At 45.5% G+C, this 19157-nt stretch overlaps 1 protein-coding gene across 2 annotated transcripts in view; it reads right to left on the reverse strand.

The window, feature by feature from the left end:
* The window catches only part of MBD2 (methyl-CpG binding domain protein 2), an 809238-nt gene that overhangs the window by 28607 nt on the left and 761474 nt on the right, over positions 1-19157 (reverse strand). For both annotated transcript variants that reach the window (XM_069626990.1, XM_069626989.1), the window contains one exon: positions 12946-13084. In XM_069626990.1, the coding sequence (XP_069483091.1) occupies positions 12958-13084 (127 nt within the window). In that variant the 3' untranslated portion in view covers positions 12946-12957. The remainder of the gene's footprint in view (positions 1-12945; positions 13085-19157) is intronic.

The following is a 19157-nucleotide window of genomic DNA, read 5'->3' on the forward strand; positions in this document are numbered from 1 at the left end:
GAAAGAAGAAAAGTGGAGTAAAGGGAGGAGCAATGAAAAGATTTCATTAATCATGTTAGAACCAGGTCAGTGAGTTATGCTAAAAATAGTTAACAGATGTAGGCGAGTATGGATTCTGTGACAATTCCCCATTGTGGGAGCAGGGCAGCCTAGTGGCTGAATATGAGCGTGTGGGTAATCTCTGTACACCATTTGAATATAATCCGATAATCATCTTGAAAATAAATTCATATATATAGCTACAACGTATTTGTGTCTGAGTGGTATTGATCCTGCTTACTTTTGTGACGCAGCTAAAAAATACTCCTACTTAGAGAGATTCATATTATCACTCCCTTAAAGTATTCGACTTCCAACGTAAAAATAAAAATAGGGCATAAAATACCTCTACTTCAAAATCTTTACTGGAGCTCTGACTGTACACACAAAAATAAAAATACAGAAGGCACATTTCACACATCAGTAAGTGTATCTAAATATTGGAACAGAGAATCGATGCAGCATTTCCGTCTCGGTTGAGTGCAAAAATATACGGATTTTGAGTAAGTCAAGATTGCCATCACGTGGTTCAAAGTGATATAGTCATCCTGACCATAGCTAATCAACCAGACTTGAGGGTTAGTTCAGTGAATGTGACGTCCATTTCCCATGTCTGCCCAAGAGAGCCTTTGTTATGAGCTGCAGACCAGGCCATGTTACTAAACGCACAGCACGATGCAAACACTTGTATGTGATACAATGCACCCAACAAGGTTCGTGAAGCCCTGCTCTCCAACCTTGACTAATATTCCCTCTGTCCTTATCCTACTTGATCTTGCCTCTGCTTTCGATATGGTCAACCACACCATTCTGCTCAATCGTCTCCGTGACAACCTGGGTATCACTGATCAGGCTCTGGCCTGACTGACTCCTTTCTCTCTGATCGACCCTCCCAGGTACAACTTGGGTCCTTCCTATCCTCCATCTCCCTCTCTACCTGTGGTGCTCCCCAGCTGTTCACCCAATACTTGGCAACTCTCACCTACTGCATTTCCATCTTTTGCTCAAACTTCCAGTGCTATGCTGATGACACCCAACTCATTTTCAGGCTTCCTTCAGCCACCTCCTTTCCTTCCCTCATCTCCGACTGTCTAATCACCATTCAAAATTGGTGTCATGTCAATGATCTTTGTTTAAATGCCATCAAGACTGAGATCCTCCTCATTGGTACACCCTCTCCATCCTTTCCCCTCACTCTCTGGCCGGCCTCCCTTGGCCCTCCTCCTTCCCCTACCGGCGAAGCTAAGAACCTTGGGGTCATCTTTGACTCCACACTTTCCTTCTCCGCACACATCTCAGACGTCTCTAAAAAGTCAAACTTCTTACTGCACCTCTTTAGAGGTATTCTTCCTTTCCTCTCCTTCCCTCAGAAGCTCACGGTCTCCCAAGCTCCGATTCTCTCCAGGTTGGACTACTTTTACAGACTTTCTAAATATATCTGCCTCCACTCTCCGGCCTTTACAACTAATCCATAACAGGACTGTGAGACTTGTCCTTGGCCTCAAGCCCTGGGATCGTATCTCACCAGCTCTGAAATCCCTTCATTGGCTCCCAGTGGATGCAAGAATGAAATTTAAAACCATTTTCATTGTCCACAAGGCTTTCTGGGGCCTTGGTCCAAAATACCTTCAAGTATCCCTCCTTAAAAACCTCCCCTCTCAAGCCCTTTGCTCCTCTACCCCCGACTCCCTCAGGGTCAGTCGTTTTTCAAAAAAAGTGCTGGGGGTAGATCTGTCTTCGGCTGGAGCCTCCCTTTGGAACTGCCTCCCTGCCTCCTTGAAACTTGAGGAGAACCATCTACAGTTCCGGAAGCTCCTTAAGACCTTCCTCTTCGCCTCTGCCTTTGCCCCTCTTCTCCACTGCTGATCTGCTTTCTCTCGGCACTGTTGCACCTGGCCACCTTCTGTCCTTCGGGCCCAGGTACCTGCTCACCCCGTCACCCTCCTGCACTGCCTCCTGGTCATCCCTTGCACTGGGGCTTGTATCTGTACCCATACAGTCTCCCCCACCCTTCTTCTGCAATTATCAGATACATCCTATTTGACCAACCTTGCACTCTGCCACTTACAGGCTGCACTACCACTGTTTTTGATCACCTTATTTATTTATTTACTTATTATTTATCTTGTTCTCTCCTATGCTCTGCACTTTCCAATTTCTCCCCCCTCCCATGCACTTTTCCCCCCTTTTCCCTTCCCCATGCACTTGCGCATTCTCAATGTCACTGGGCCTAGTAAGATAGTTAGTTTTTTTGTTTTCTGCCCTGTTCCCCCTCCCTTTGCCTGGTCGCGCTCTGAAACACCTGTGTATGAGCGCGATACAAATAAAATATATCAAAGCTTCCTGCTTTTGCAATGTTAAAAAAATACATTAGAGTTGTTTTTTCAACAGTCTGGGGTGGGCGCCAGCGACCTTCAGCCTGGTACATTAGAAGCCTCTTCTATAAACATAGCTGTTCATTGCTATATAAGCTTTTTCTAGGATCAGCGCCAATGTTCTAGTAAACAGAAAACAAACCAATTACAATGCACTACAAAGAACTACAAAGCACTGTCTTTTCTGTAGTTTACATGGGATCAATGTCTCCAGAATCTTTTGTTGGAACGATTCCTAGTGGCGCATGACACTTGTGTCCTTGCTATTTGCTTACACAAAAAAAGATGTGTTTCGCTGATATTTTTGTTCATAAACTGTTTTAGTGATGGAAAAAGATTGGGGATTGGAGGCATGGAAATGGACAGCCTGACAAAGCATCAACAGAGTCAGGTAAGGCCCTTCAGATAGCTGTTCAGGTGATTGAGCTGACAACCAGATGGGGCAGACGCACATGGCTGGCTAGAGGGTACACAGAGGTTTTCCATTTGAGAGGGGCCATCTCCCTCTTTTTTTCTTTTGCTGGACTGTAATGCCATCCAGTTGGCTTTTTGCAATTTTGAAGCATGCAGAGACCCTAAATACTACCCCTGTTAACTTTTGAGCAAACTATAGATTCAGTTTGAACTACTTGAGGAATAATTCTGTTTTTACCCCCAAAGCAAATCAGCTCACCACCTAAAGAGCAGACCCCTTATTCTGGATTGGCTATATGCTGGCGCCATTGATCCCAATTGACATTTAATTTTTTTAATGCTTTTTATCATATTTTTGATACTTTTTGATGAAGATCATTGTGAATTAAAAGGTGTCTTTTTAATATTTGATAGTTTCCATGTTTACTTGAATTGTGGATAATCCAAGCATCCAGTCTTCTCCAGCCCTCTTCAACTCCCTACCTTCTACATTTAGTGAGTATGAAGAGGCATTTTACCCTTCATTGGATATCACAATGAGAAAGTTATTGAGGTACTGATTGATGCAGATTCCTCTGACATTGAGATACGAGGTTGCCCTGGACGACCTGGTGAGGTAGTTGGTTTTTAAGAGGACTATGATTTCTTAGAGAAGCTTGATCAATCTTAGCCTTGATTTGAGGTAGAGGCGAGGACAACAGTTTTCAGCTTTTCCATCGATGACTTTGCATTTTAAGTGTGTTGTGTGTAGTGATAATAATGGCAATGTTTCTTAATTATACATTTCTCATAATTAAAAGACGTATATTTTGCATGATAGTGTAAGAAGCATTCATTAGTATTTCAACATGAGTGGGGCATCTATCTAAACATATTGTGTATTGATGTGTTATAAATGGTACATGTCTTTTAATAGACATATGAAGGGTTACTGTATGATGTGAGAAGTAAACTATAAATAAAAATATATGCGACATTGGTAAACCCTTCCTGCGCTGATATGAATAAGCAGCCACACACTGCAAGGAGTTGATCACCTGCTCTCATTACAGAAGCGCTGTGATAGATATATGTTTTTCCGTTCCCTTACACCTACCACAGCCCCTGCTTGGTGGTCTTGGGCACTCCCCTGGGGGTGATGAGAAGTCTCTGGAGGAATTGGTGATACAAATCACATCAGGCACTCGCTTCAATACATGAGAAAAGCACATGGTGGATTAACATATGTAATGTCACTTGCAACAACTATACCTCTACTTCCAGCCAGTTCTGTGCTCATGGGATTCCTGATTTGGTAACAACCCAGGGCTCCTGGGGGAAGCAATTCTTTGACTGTGTTGCCAATAAATGATACTGTTTATGTTTAAATTGTTCTTTATTTAAAACATTAGCCATACAAAGTTCTTGATAACCACCAACGGGACTCCTAGAATGAGATGCCTGCATCGTACCTTGCACCTTTTTGCCAACCGCTGGTCTAAATGCAGCTACTCTGTGGTTGTAGTCAAAAACATGACAATAATAGGTCTCCAGCAGGCAGATGTGCCTAGCAGACAGATGTGTTGCAACAGAACAAGTCTGTAATCGACCCAAGCAAACCAGAAAGGTAGAATTGTAATATAGTGTGACCTGATTTTATATGGTACCCTAAAGCTTTGCTGAAGGTCTCCAGCAGGCAGACGTGCCTAGCAGACAGATGTGTTGCACCAGAACAAGTCTACACAAGCAAACCAGAGAGAAATGTGGAATGTGCACAAACACCATAGAGCTAGCCGAACCAGTGAAGTTCCCTGTCAATAATTGCCACAATATGAACAGAAACACATTAGTTTAGTTTATTATTTGATAATGCGCTCAAAACCCTGGGGTAGCCGGACGCAGCGGTAACAAGAATACTTAAGCTTGGTTACATACAATGAATGCGTTACATGTTATTACAGTATTTACAGTACACATATACAAGCTGGGTACATAAGATCACACTAGTCTATAGTACAGGTTTCAAGGCAGTCCAGGTTTCAAATTATTCTACACTCAATGTACTGTCAGGATTGCATTCCATAAGGAATTTCTTACTGAAACAGTATTGCATGGCTTCAGTTCAATTGTAGCATGCATACAAATATATAACTGAGTCCAGTAAGGAGAAAGAAACGTTTTAGAAGCTACTGCTAAATGAGGCAAAGAGAAACTCGGACAGCAAAGCCCTTAGTAGTACCTCTCGAGATGGCTAACATGGTATGTAATAGGCCACAACAGAGCCTTAAAGTGAAATATTTGAAAGATTACTAAACTAGAATCCTGTACTTTAAATCAGAACGATGGATCATGTGTGATTAATCTAAACAAAGGCTGTATTTAGTGACTGGATTTGCATTCCTCCCCTCACAAAACACATGTTTGGCTTTGGAATCCAACCTAATTATCAATAACTCTCAAAGACTCAAGACCCAGTGGATTTAGTTTCAGGCAGTCAATATTAGCACATGGAGATCGTTATTTACCTCCTCTCAACCAATCAGAATATTCAGAGCGTAGTAAATAATACCCGGTATTGTCTGCATTCTGAACATTTTGACTTTAGAAGCAGACAGGGAAAATCGCAATGAAATTTGCAGGCAAGGATTTTTTCAACAAAACACTTTCTTTCTGGAAAGACCATTCTTTCACTGCAACATCCTATTTAACACACCAGAGAGAAAGCTAAAACATAGGGAAATGCTTTCACTTTCTTATAGGTATACCGTTTCTTTTTACAGGATGCCTAATGCATACTCATGTAAAACTCACTCCAGTTTAACAACGTTTGCAATTAAAATACTTAACGTCTGAAGGGGCTGTGAAACACTACAAAACAAAACCACATTTAATTGACTGAGTTTATCTATTTAATTACTATTACAGTAATATGTTTACTTCACCACCAAAACATGTTGCTACTACCACTATGTGATTGTTAGGCAGAATCCTGTGCAGTGCTCTTAGGAACCCCTACACACAATTAAGACCACAAGTGGTAATACAAGTTCACCTTTGGTACAAGCATGTACTACACTGTTAAAGTGGTAGCAGTAGCGGAGCAGCCAGACTTATATCAAGAGTAAATGAGCAGTAGCAGAGATTACACAAAGGACCACAATTACGGTGACTCAAGCAAACACTGACTCAAGGTTTCAGGTAAAAAATATAAGTACCTTTATTTTTAAACCATCAGTTAGAAAACACTTCACTTTTATAAATTCAAAACCACATGTAATATACACCACACACCCAATTCCACTTGCTTCAGTAAATTCAAGGCAAGTACATTCGGATTTGACCGACCGGTGTTGCGATACTAACGCGTAGCCGCGGAAAGAAATGCTCACAAAGTTAAAACACGCTTAGTACTTTAGAATTTTAAACAAGGGAAAAGTGAATAAAAATCATAGGCAATACTTTTTCAAGGCAAGGAGATTCAAGGACTTTCAAAGATACAGATTAAAGTCAATAGGCCTGCGCCAGTGTCAAGGGAGCAGATGCTCAGTTGCCGAGGATCACACGTTGAACAGTTCGAGATTCGAGATGCCAAGAGTTTGTAAAGATTGTCAAATGGAAGGAAAGGTTATAAGAAGGAGGGAAGAAAGAACAAATCTTCATGGAGGAAAAGGGTTCACCCCGACTCCGGCTGGTCAGACAGAGAGAATGATCGAGTGTGCACAGTACCTTATTCCGTTGGAGAAAAGCTGGTGCCACGGCAGTTGTTCCTGCAGACTCACGGTTCCTGCGGCTTCAGTGGTGGGGACAAGGACGACGTCTGGAGCGATCTGCACTACCCAGGGATGAGGCCAGCAGCAGCGAAAAAGACAATGATGAATAAAAGGTGTGCTCCTTTAAATCAGGAGAGGGCTCTTCTGATGGCTATCCGGACCACTACAGTACAGCAGTGATTTCGACCCAGGAGAGGATTCTCCGACTGAAGAAAAGACGAGCTGGTTGACCCCACCAAGCTCAAGTGAAGACTACTCCAGATTGGATCTTCTCTGGTCGTTGAAGGTTAGATAGCTCAGGACTAAAGCGTGCTTCACCGGGACTCAGAGTTGCAGCAGCCGTCTTCTTCTCTACTTCTCTTCGGTTCCTTGCAGTTCCAGTGACGACTGACTTCTAGCCCAAGAGTCCTACCTTTTATACCAAAATCCCCCATTCACTCAGTCTGGCTGTCAATCACTCAGCAGGGGGGTTTGTCCAGCCCGGACAACCACCTCAGCCAATCAACACAAAGTGTGACTTGGGTCTCCAAGGAGACCCTGTGCAGAGGGTGACTACACCCCTCCCTCACATTCAGCCCACCTAGACGCCAAAGGAGGGCTTCTTGTCAGAAGCCCGCCAAAGGTCGGCGAACAAAGGAGGCAAACCTGATTTGCTGTGCAAAGAAAGACCCAAGAAGGACGTTAACAAAAAGAAATGGCGATTAAACCCAACCGGAGCCAAAATAAAAAATATTTGGGCTAGTGGGTTTAAGGTTCGACTAAAATAGCCTAAATAATACGGTTTATGTAATATAATCACGGTAGGAAAATTAGGGTAGATACCACTGCCACCAGGCAAGTCTTAATGCTAAGGGAGCGAAACAAGGCTCCAAGAGGTACAGATAAAAAGGGCTAAGAATTAACCCTTTCCAATACTCCATGTAAGATGGGGTGTACTGGATCTGTGGTTAAATGACTAGGTAAAGTTAATGGCAACCTTACCCTTTTCTGGGGGACAGTAGTCAGCCCCAGAAATGGAGTCGGTGGGAAGTCTAAAAGACAACACTCTCACTGCACTGAAGGTGCTGTGTAACAAACCAAAGAGGGGTGCTACTGAAGTGGTGTACTCCAGGGTCCACAATCACAAAAATAGATGAAATACACATGGCAAAACACAGGTAAGAGTTGGGGAAAAGCTCACACTCTTACCAAGTGGAAAAAATAAACTCCAGAAATCCAGCAAAGCTGCTGAGGGACTCACTAGGTAGGGGAAATCAGCCATAGAATGAGAATTCTCCCTAACAGTGATAATAGCCCTATAGACCTCAGAAAGGGTCATTATGGATTGAGATAATAGCCCATCACCCAACTAATGCCCTTGGCTTCGCCTCGGCCCATGTGTTGGTGGTAGATAATTATCCTGCCATCACCCTGCCCTTGTGCTAGAAGGCTATATTAAATAAATGAAGGCTCTCTGGGTCCTTCTTGGATCCTTGCTCAGTGAGAATCTTCAAATCTCTATAGCCTGTAATAAATCAGCACATGCTGGAAGAAGCAGTTTTCATGCTCATGCTGGCAAAGCCCGCCATAGACGGCCCTGACCTTGCCAATAACTAATCTCGGATTCTGCGCCACGCTCTGTGTATGCACCTCCTGTGAGAAGTTCCAATTAAACTTTCAGAAGGTTATCCTTTATTCACACCAATCAGGCTACCCTCCTGGGAGAGGCACCTAGTAATTTCTAGTCACCTTCTTCAATAATCGTTGATTGGCAGCTGACATCACCAGTATCAACACTTTGATCCAATGGATGGTACCAGCAGCTTTTAACACAGATGGCCATCTGATTGTACTGGACCACCTATCCGACAACTGGCATGCACGATTTGGCCTGTTCTGACTTGATCTTCAAGAGTCATGTTCTATCCCACTTTCTATGACTCTCTGCCATGAATATGTAATGTTCATCAATTGTTCCTTTGGATTCAAGCTTTATATGCACACTGTTGACACAGATCCTTCTTCGTTTCAACAACAAAAAATACTGCCACGCCACACAGGACACCTCCTTGCTTCTTGTCTTGGGGACATGACCACCTGGATGGGATCCAATTGGCTAAAGCCCTCAAACTGTAATAATTTTCTTAGGCAATGACTCTCTGCTCAGCAGCTATCTCGCCAGTGAAAACAGAAGACCTAGGCTTCATCATAGACCAATACCTTTGCCTCACTGTCCAAGTTAGATCTGCTGTCAAACGCTGTTTCTTCCAGTCTGTCTCCTCGGTCATGTATTCCCCTTTCTAAACTTCCCTTAAAGAGTCAGTGCTGTAAATACCATAATCTCCACCTACCTGGACTATAACAACAGCCTCTATTCCAGCTTTAATCCATCCAATTAGTTTGCAATGCCCAGACTGCTGGTTTACTTTGATCAGAGATCACATGTCCTCATGCTTAACCCCAACAATGGCTTCCAGTCAACAAAATAAATCAGTTGAAAGTTCATGATTTATGAACAGCAATGGTCTTGGCAGTGAATACTTAATATCATTTTCGGGTGGCACCAAGCCTGATTTGCATATGGTCTTTCCCCTTTTATTGTCATGATCTCTGCTTCCAAAAGGTCAGGGTTTTCCCAACTCCCTTGGAAGCAGATCCATAACCCAGGTTCCGAGTGCCAACCAGTCCCAATTGGGACCTTTTGGACCCAGTCCTGGCGCCAGTGGCACCAGGCTCATAAATATGCCCAGTCCCAGCGCTGGAAGCGCTGGGCTCATAATGCTTGGGTGGACTTACCTTCAGCAGACCATGCTGCTTACTTGCCTGCCAGTTGAGCCTCTGATCCTCTTCTGTTTGGAACTACTTTTCCTGTTGGGTGGGGGTGGAGCCACTCCCTAGATTCAGAACACTGGAACTCTTCTGGAAGGCAGGAACTCTTTTCTTACCAGGAACTCTTTTCTTACTTAGGCGTGGCTGTGGAAGGAGACACCTAAGCACTACAGGAGGCTATTTAAACCACACCCGGTGGATGAATCTTGCTTTGCGTTATTCTGCAACCTCTGCAGCAGAACGCTCATCGTTTCTTCTGCATCCGGTCCTGGGCCTAAGGAAAAAGGCTTACCATCCTGAATCCAGTCTTCAGCAACACCTATAAAGACAAGAAAGAACAGGTTAGCATTCCGGCATCTGAAAGGCTAAGGCTTACCCATCCTGAATCCAGTCTTCAGCAACACCTATAAAGACAAGAAAGAACAGGTTAGCATTCCGGCATCTGAAAGGCAAAGGCTTACCTACTCTTCGTGCGCTCCGGAGGTCTTCACACTGCATTCCGGCATCTGAAAGACAAAAGTTTACCAACTCTTCGCACGCTCCGGAGGCCTTCGGCGCTGCATCCCGCATCTGAAAGACAAAACAAGGTGCGTTTAAAGACATTGGGGAACTTTAATACTCACGTGCCATTACTCCTTTCCACATCTAATCCAGTGGGTATTCCGGCACCCTGCAGCCGCTCCGAACTCGTACCTGCAAAATAAAAAGACAGTTAGAGCGCATAGTGAAGCAGGCAACAAGCGCTTACTTACGTGCTTCCAGGCGCTTCTATTCATCACACGGGCTCCATCTTCAAATCACTTCAGCCCGTCATCCGCCATCGCCGGAACCCTGCAAAACAAGAGACATCATTACTAAAGACTTTAAAGACATTTGAATGACTCGAAACTTACCGTTCGTGCAGTAAACGACGGACAGCAGTCCTCTGAAGTCAAGAGGCCTGCGCTACCTATCCAGTGAAGAAACTGGTTACAGCAAACTGCCCCGAGGCAGATGGAGAGCTCGGCATTCACTTACCTAAGGTGAGAGCGTTAACCTTTGGGGGTCTACAGGAGAGGAGAAGAGGAAAGAGATAGGGACACCCCAATAACCCCAGTTCATTAACCCCATATTTTCTATCTGCAGACATCTTACTCTACACGTCAGGCATACAGTGCACAGAGGTCCATCCCAAAGAGCCAACCGGGTGCTACACATCACCTTTGAAGATACGGTAGTCGCCCAGTCAAGACCGGCGCCTCTGCGAGAATCAGGTGAGCGTTACATTTATGATGGCTTGGCAGGCGACGAACGATGGTGTGGAGGGTTGCCCAGAGCAATGCAAGAGGTTACGATTTATTTAAAACCTTTTGATTGGTCACCCCGAGTGGGATGGGTATACCCAGATATGGATCCCATGCCTGCTGGGTCTAGAGACCCAAGCTACTCCTCACTGCTGAGTCCCAACAAGGCTGAAACATGTCTGGGGATGCTTGTGGTCTCGTGCTGAAGGGATGTGACCAAGCAGTTCGGGCTGGACTACCCCTTTTGGGGTGGAACAAAGCCTGCTTTGCATATGGCCTTTTCCCTTCTGTAATGGCCTGGCAGACGAAGAACGATGGTGTGGAGGGTTGCCCAGAACAATTCCAGAGATTAAGATTTATTCTAAACCTTCCAGCCATCACCTCTTGTTTTGCTACTTCATATCAAAGTTCACCCAACCACATACACACCTTGACTAATGCTGAAGGTTTTCTGAAAATCATGAACTTGTTCTGAAACATGTACATGTTTCCGAACATGTTGTGAAATTCAAAAAGACAAAAAGGGAGGAACAACCGTCTACCTTGAAGCAAAACTTTGGAACTCCCTACATTATATTCTGTATGAAAACCAATGCCCTCCAATTAATGAAGGTATAAAACCCTTCCTTTTTGGAATTGAACATCCTCTTCTGGCACCTGCTCCTTTATGTTCTACCAAAACTAAGCTCTTGCTCAGACTACCAGTAGCACACAGTGCTCAACAGGAAAGGCAATAAATATATAGGGCTGGCAGTAGCAGGTGATTGGAAGTGATGCACTGTGGACATAATGAAGTTAATCAATAGCATTTCTAGAGGATGCTCAGAGACAGAAACCTTAAAGTACTCCTTATAAGTCCTATTATCTTTTCACCTTTGTAATTGTGCTGCGATGGGAAAGAAAGAGGGGGATTAGTATGGATTGAAAATTAACATGGTGAGGATCCTTTTACCATTAGAGAAGGTGCAAAAATGCAGTGTACCTCCTTCAAAACCTACACTTGATTTTGTTCAAGAGACTCTCCCATTACAGGATGCAGCATGGTTGTCCCCATGAGCAATGGAAACTGTGCTCTTATATATCCATGCACCATGAATATCAAATTAATGCTTGACATTGTCTGATGAACTAAAAGGCATTTAATGTGATTTATTTGTATTTGTGTAATTTGACAGATGATGTACTAGGTATGGGCCGATATGTATACAAGGTTTTAAGTTGCCATAACAGACAAAATAAAATAGAAGTACATTTATATATGATTTTTCTGGTTGACCAAAGTGTCACATCCAGAGCAGAACGGCATGAAGAATAGCTTAGATTTGTGGCCTGGATTTCTCTAAAAACCTAGATGCATTCCTCTGGGAAGACACAGCTATATTAAGTCTTTAAAGATTGCACGCCCAGTCTTTCAAAGGGAGAGAAACTCCATGAAATTGGAACAGTGAAAGATCTTGGAAGCAATCCATCTAGCAAAGACATTTAAGTCTCCTTACTGGGAGTCTGTCTAACATATAAAGATCGTCTGCTTCTGAAGAAAGTAGTTCTGTCTTACAAAAATACTAGTGCTATCAAGATTATCAAAACCAGCGTGTTTAGAGGAATACAGGTTGACAAGGCCCAAAAGATAATGCATACATTTCCTATTGTTCTGTTTAACAGCCAAAGTATTCTTAATTGCACATACATAACTTTATAATTGGGCTTGGAGGTATTCATAACAAGCCAGCACTTTATAAGCCTACTGCTTCTTTTGACTGACAGATGTGGCATGGGGAAGGGTGCACGGTAGTAAGGGAATTAAACCTTATGCATGGCCTTTAAATGTTTTATCATAGATTAGTAATAATATCTCATGTCAGTTGATCTCCCGTCAGTTGATCTCCCACTTGATCTAGCCTTTTTCACTTTTCCTCATCAGATTGGCAGAGTGACTTGACCTTTGGTTCCTGCTACCTATTTTAGAAGAGTGGATAAATCCCGTGGGACATGCATATGGCAGGAACTATTTCCCTCATCTTCATCACGAAAAAGATGAATGGAGAGCAAATTAAGTTCTGACATCATCTGATGTCAAATATTGAAATATATTGTGTAATTCCACCTCCCTTTCACACTTTCAACACTCACATATAACTAAGAGGACGGATGATTCACTGGAATGAAAACACCACTTTTCTGAACTTTTTACCTTATAATGCATTCTGGAATTAAGACGCAACCCCTGCAGGCTTGTCGTTCATACAAAATAAACATTTAGAGCAGTTCTGTTTTCACCTGATAATTTTCCTATGCATCCTCTCTACTGTTCATTTCCATATCTGTGTCTCCTGTTTCAGCATCTCTTGCCAAGATATCTGCCATAAGTGCTTCTTCTAGCTTTTTCCGCACCTGATATACCCGCTCCTCTTGTTTCCTAAGTTAAAAGGAAAAATAAACAATATTAACATTACTTTGTTTTACCTCATTAGCATAACTATTTCAGAAAATGTCTCTTCCGATAAAAGCATTACAATGCATACAAATCCAACAGTCAGTGACTTAGAATCAAAAAGAAGAACAAATCATTAAGAAAAACAATCCTTGTAATGAAAATACAGTACTAGTCTTCCTAAAAGCTATATTTGCACTATAGGTTTTGCTTTCAGTTTCCTTAGTCGTAATTCGGCCTCAATGTCTCTCTTCAGGGACCAGGCAGTAAAAATAGCCCAGATGCCAAAGAACAAGTTAATTAGCATATCTGGTAACGTTCTTTCGATGGGATGTTCCTCCGACGTATTACACATGTATGACAGGTAATGTCCACAGCTGTGCTGCTTCGGAAAATTTTCAGCAGAGGGTGACCTCCGTCGATGGCGTTGATCCGTTGTCTCTCTGGGCCTCCGTCGAGGGTCGACGTCACCGGATGTTATATATAGACCGCACAGCGCCCGTAGCCTCAGTTGTAGTTTTTTCCCAGAACGGTTGGCACCAATCACCTGCCAGTATGACTGCAGAAAGCCTTGCGGAACCGTAAACTTCAATCGCATAGGAAATTCAGTAGAGGGGCAGGCTGGGAGGGCGATGTGGAATACTTTGGAGGAACATCCCATCGAAAGAACGTTACCAGATATGGTAAGTAACTTGTTCTTCAAGGGGATTGTGTCCTCTGACGTATTCCACATCTATGACAGACTCCCAAAGCAGTACCAACTTATGAAGGTGGGAAAAGAATTTACAATTTTAGAATTTTAGAATGCCCAATCAAATGGCTGAATAGAGGACTGCCTTACCAAAGGCCAATCCCTTCCCATGGATGGAGTCCCAGGAACAGTGTCTCACAAAAGTATGGACAGAGACCCACGTGGCTGCTTTGCAAATATTGCGAATAGGAACGCCTCCCTGTAGAGCAGTGGAGGCAGCCACACCCCTAGTAGAGTGAGCCCGTAAGCCTACTGGAGGGTCCTTTCCCGCCAAACGGTAACACTCAGAGATCGTCAAAATGATCCATCTGGACAAGGTCTGCTTGGAAACAGCCTGACCCAAGCGCCTTCCAGCATAACCAACAAAGAGCTGACCCGGGACATCCGTGAGAGATAGAAACTCAAAGCTCTTCTAGGATCCAACCTATGGAGCCTCTCCTTTTCCTTACGAGGATCTGGAGGAGGATAAAACGCCGGAAGAATCACCTGGCTCAAATGGAATTCCGACACAACCTTCGGAAGAAAAGAAGGCCGCACCCGCAGGACCACCCTGTCCTTATGGAAAACAGTAAAGGGTGGCTTGGCAGAAAGTGCCTGCAACTCACTCACTCTGCGTGCGAAGTAACCACAAATAAAAACACAGTTTTAAAGGACCACAGTCGAAACGGACAAGAATGTTAACCAAATTCAAATCCCATCCCGGCACCTGGAAAGGCGACAGTGGAAACACATTAGTTAGCCCTTTTAGAAACTGGGAAATCAAAGGAATCTTATAATAAGAACATTCCCCAGACGAGCGCTTAAATATGATTAGTGCCGCCAGGTAACCCTTAATGGTACCCACTTGCAGGCCCTTGTGGGATAAAGAAAGCAAAAAAGACAAAACCAAAGGAATGGAACATTGGAAAGGATCCACATTCTGTACCCTGCACCAGTCACAGAACTTTCTCCAACTGCAACGGTACAGGGATTTCGTTGCGGGCATTCTGGTCGAAAGCAACAGCTCCATCAAGTCTTCAGGGAGGTCCCAATCCTTATACCTCAACCTTTCAGATACCAAGCATGAAGGCTGAGAGACTTGACCTCTGTATGGAGAACCCAACACCCTCCTGTGAGAGCAGATCGTCTCAGTAGGGAAGACGGCGTGGAGGGCAGATGGACATGTCTAGAAAGTCCGGGTACCAAGCTCTCCTGGCCCATGCCAGACCAATGAGGATCATTCGGTAACCGAACCTCTGCAACACTTGCGGAATCACGGGCACTGGGGGAAACGTGTACAGCAGTGGGAAGGACCACTCCACTACGAACGTGTCCCCTAAGGCTCCTCTTGGGGGAAATTCCCGCAAGCAGAATCTCTCGCACTTCCGGGTGACACTGTGTAAAGACCGGTAGGGGGTGTCTGTACCTCTGCTCCCTATATGGTAGAAGAGAGGCACAGAAGACCCCAGCCAAGATTCTCTATTACGGTAGCAATGGACGAGCAATCAAGGCCTAGCTTCTCAGGAGGTGATGCAGGCTGGTTCTTAAGTACAGTGTATCCCCCAAGCCCCCACAAAGGAATGTCCACACACTGTATTACTGAAAACACAGTCTTTATATAATTAATATTCAAAGGTTATGTACACTTATCACAATAACGCACTTTGTGCTCAGGAAAATCAATAATGGTAAATATCTACAATTCTAAAGTGGTACCACTAATATTAGACCTCATTAAAGTGCACCCACAATACTGTCAAAATGTCACACAGGTCAATAAGAAGGAAACCAGCAATAGAGAGAGGAGAGATAACAGAGGGTTGAAACAATAGGCAGAATACTGGCCCCTACCACTGGACACAGTTCTGTGTGGAGATCCCCCCCACCTGGGCAACCTGTAAAATAAAGAGATATAACACAAGCCCAGTCCATATATTGTTCAATAGTCTTATTCTCTCCTACAATGTTTTTACCCCCCCAATGTACCTGGTGGAGTCGAGTTCTTCGAACAGGCGTTGACCGATCCTTCTTGAGTGACCCCCTTTAAAGCAGGAGTCACGGATCGTCGAGAGGCGTCGAGAAGCGTCGAGGAACTCGGTGTTCGGTGTCGGGGAATCGACGGCCCTTCTTGAATGCCTTCCCTTTCAAGCGGGAGACACGGGGCGTCGAACGTCCGACAACAAACAGGGTAGAACGGCGTCTATGAGGCGGCAGGCTTCGATCCGAGCGGTGCTCGTCGGCGTCGAGACGTCGGCATCCTGCGAGGAAGAGGCGTGCGGGGCACCTCGGCGACACTAGTTCTGGACCGCAAAGATTGTGAATGACGGTGGCCCAACAAGGGCGTCGAGTCGCTCGAGTCTTTGGGGTCGTGAGGAGGCGGGAAACCCACCGGCGGATTCTCCTCGGCGCGTTGGTCGTCCTCGACTTTCTCCGGCAGGACAAAAAGCGGTCGACGATGCGGACGAGGGAGTCCTTCGATTCGAATGTTCTTAGGCAAGGAGCGGACGGCTCCGGTCGTCGGCGGCACGGCGTCAAGCGGTTCCCACGGCTGGGCAACACAACTTCGACGGGCCTCCAGCGGTTCCACAGACCTGCGAACCCTGGTCGACGGCAATGGACTTTGACGGCGTCGATGTCCGGGTGCTTCACTTCGATCTCCTCGGCGGTCCCGTCTCGGGTCGGCAGCCTTTCGAGGGTCTGACTTCCAGGGCGCTTTGGCGAAGATGTAGCGGTGCTCGATGATCCCTCGGAGCACGGGAAGAGGGCGCCTTACCAGGTCCTCTCTCGGATCAGTCCTCGACGAATTCGGCAACCTTCAGATCTGTCGAAGCAAATGCAGCAGCAAGTCTTCTTCTTCCAGCTGGACGTCGAGGATCAGCAGTTCTAGTTACTCTTGAGTGGAGACTCAGCTTCTGAACGCTTCTGAACAATTTCCAGTGGTGAGAGGTCCCCAGATATACTATTCTGTCTCTCATCCACACTGCTGGCACACACACAGCAGCCAATCACACAGAAGGGCATTCATGCAGTCAGTCAGCCAATCAGGCACACAGTGCATTCAGGCCACACTCCTCCCTTTCAGACACTCACAACAAGGAATGTGGATTGGGACAAGTACCCAGCCATTCAACACTACACACTGCATTCAGGCCAGTTTCGGGCAGGGCTGTCTCAGTCTTTGTCTCACATGCCAGAAACCAGACAACCACAACAAGGAGTGTATATTGGTCACACACTCCATTCACCCAGGTCCCACCCACAGGAGGTACCCATAACATACAGTTACTGGGAAGGCTCCAGTCAGTCTAGCTGGGCCTTCACAACAACACCATATATGGAACTTCCACCCAACAGCCAGTCAGGGGGAAGGGACAGAGTCAGGGCTTCCCAGGACTTTGGGAAAAACAAGACAACAGGCAATAGAAAGCAAGAGGCCACAGGGGCCATCTTGTTTCTATCAGGAATCAACTGATCCCAATGGCAGGGCCTGGGTATCCCAAAATGGAGGACACCCAGAGCACCTGTCAAGTTCAGCATGGAGCTGCCACCAGCCCATACCCTGCTCTGTGGGCCACCTACAGGTGCCCAAAAACATACACTAGGGGCACAGGGTTGTACCCCTACCCATGGGTGCCATAAGGGTATCCCATGGGTCTGTTCACCAAACCAAAAGAGAGCTGCACTGCCAGGAGTCCCAAATGGACTCCTGGGCAGAAAACCTGACAGAACACACGATAAAAGGCAGTAAAGGACAAGGATTCAGAGGCCCTGTCCCTCTGATGCATTTCCAGCATCACACACTGGTGGCGAAGAGATCCACTTGTGGGGTTCCCCAAAGTGTGAAGATCTCCAAAAGAACTTCCTGAGCCAGCTCCCACTCGTGAGAGACCGTGCTCTGCCTGCTCAGAGCGTCCGCCGCCGCGTTTTCGTCTCCGGCCAGATGAACTGCTGAGATCGAAATTCCCTGCTGAATGGCCCAGAACCAGAGCTGCATCGCCTCCCTGCACAATGGGAGAGACCCTGCCCCCCCCTTTTATGTTGCGGTAGTGCATGGCTACTGTATTGTCAGTTATAATCGGGACATTCTTCCCCTGCACAGACAGCAGAAAAATATTCAGGGCTAGCCTGACGGCCCTCAGCTCTAAAGGATTTATGTGGACTATGAACTCCTACGGAGACCAACGTCCGCTGGCTGTCAACTCGTTGGCATGAGCGCCCCAACCTGTGAGGAATGCGTCCGTCACGATCGTCACCTCCGGCCATGGTTGCCAAAATGGTGCTCCCTTCAACAGATTGCCTTCGTCTGCCCACCATAGAAGATCCTGGGCGACCGAGGTCGGAACCTGAACGGGATCCGACATCCTGCCGGAGAACTGCGACCACTGCATCTTGAGAACCCACTGCATGGATCTCATCGGCAGCCTGGCCTCTGGCACCAGGAAAATGCAGGATGCATGAGGCTGAGCAACCTCAAGAATTTGAATGCCGGGAGACTCTGGGCACGTTGAAACTTCTCCACCATCTGCAGAATGTGATGAGCCCTCACCTGGGGAGGAAAACACTGCCCCAGGGATGTGTTGAGCACTGCTTCAATGTATTGGAGCCGCTGGGTAGTTGTCAAATGTGACTTCTTTAAATTGAGGGAAAAGCCCAGCTTGTGAAGGGAGTGGCAGGTGACGGACAGATGATCTAGGGCTTGCTCGGGAGAGGGCGCCCTGATCAACCAATCATCCAGGTAGGGGTAGCCGTGAATCCCCCCCTTTCCTGAGATACGCTGCCACCACCACCACCATCAGCTTGGTGAAGACCCTCGGATGGAGGTCAATCCGAACGGCAGGACCCAAACTGAAAATGCGAGTCACCAACCGCGAACCTCAGGTACTTCCTGTGCTTGGGATGAATCGGCACATAGATGCACTTAGAGCCACCCATTCCTTCCATGTGTTCAAAGCTAACGTTAAACTGTGGCTTAACACCAACGACTGCTAAATGCCCCAACTGTACCATATCTTTCATGTAAGTCATCCAACATTGTAACGTAAGAAATGTTTTGATATATGTAACATATCTCACATGCAAGTCTTCCGACAGAAATGCTTGATATATGATCCTGTAACATAAGAAATGTAACTTATTTATGTACCTGCAACCCAAGATTTATTTTCTGTAAGCGCCCAGTTGCTTAACGGCCAGGAGCGCTCTATAAATATACAATACAATACATGAAAGTAAGCATCTTGAGGTCCAGAGAAAGTAACCAATCCTGAAGTTGAAAGGCCTGGAGGACTTGAGAAAGAGTTACCATCTTGAACTTGTCCCTCCTGAGGA

The sequence above is a fragment of the Ambystoma mexicanum genome, chromosome 6p (genome assembly GCF_040938575.1).
Source record: "Ambystoma mexicanum isolate Mex_15411 chromosome 6p, UKY_AmexF1_1, whole genome shotgun sequence".
Taxonomy (NCBI): domain Eukaryota; kingdom Metazoa; phylum Chordata; class Amphibia; order Caudata; family Ambystomatidae; genus Ambystoma; species Ambystoma mexicanum.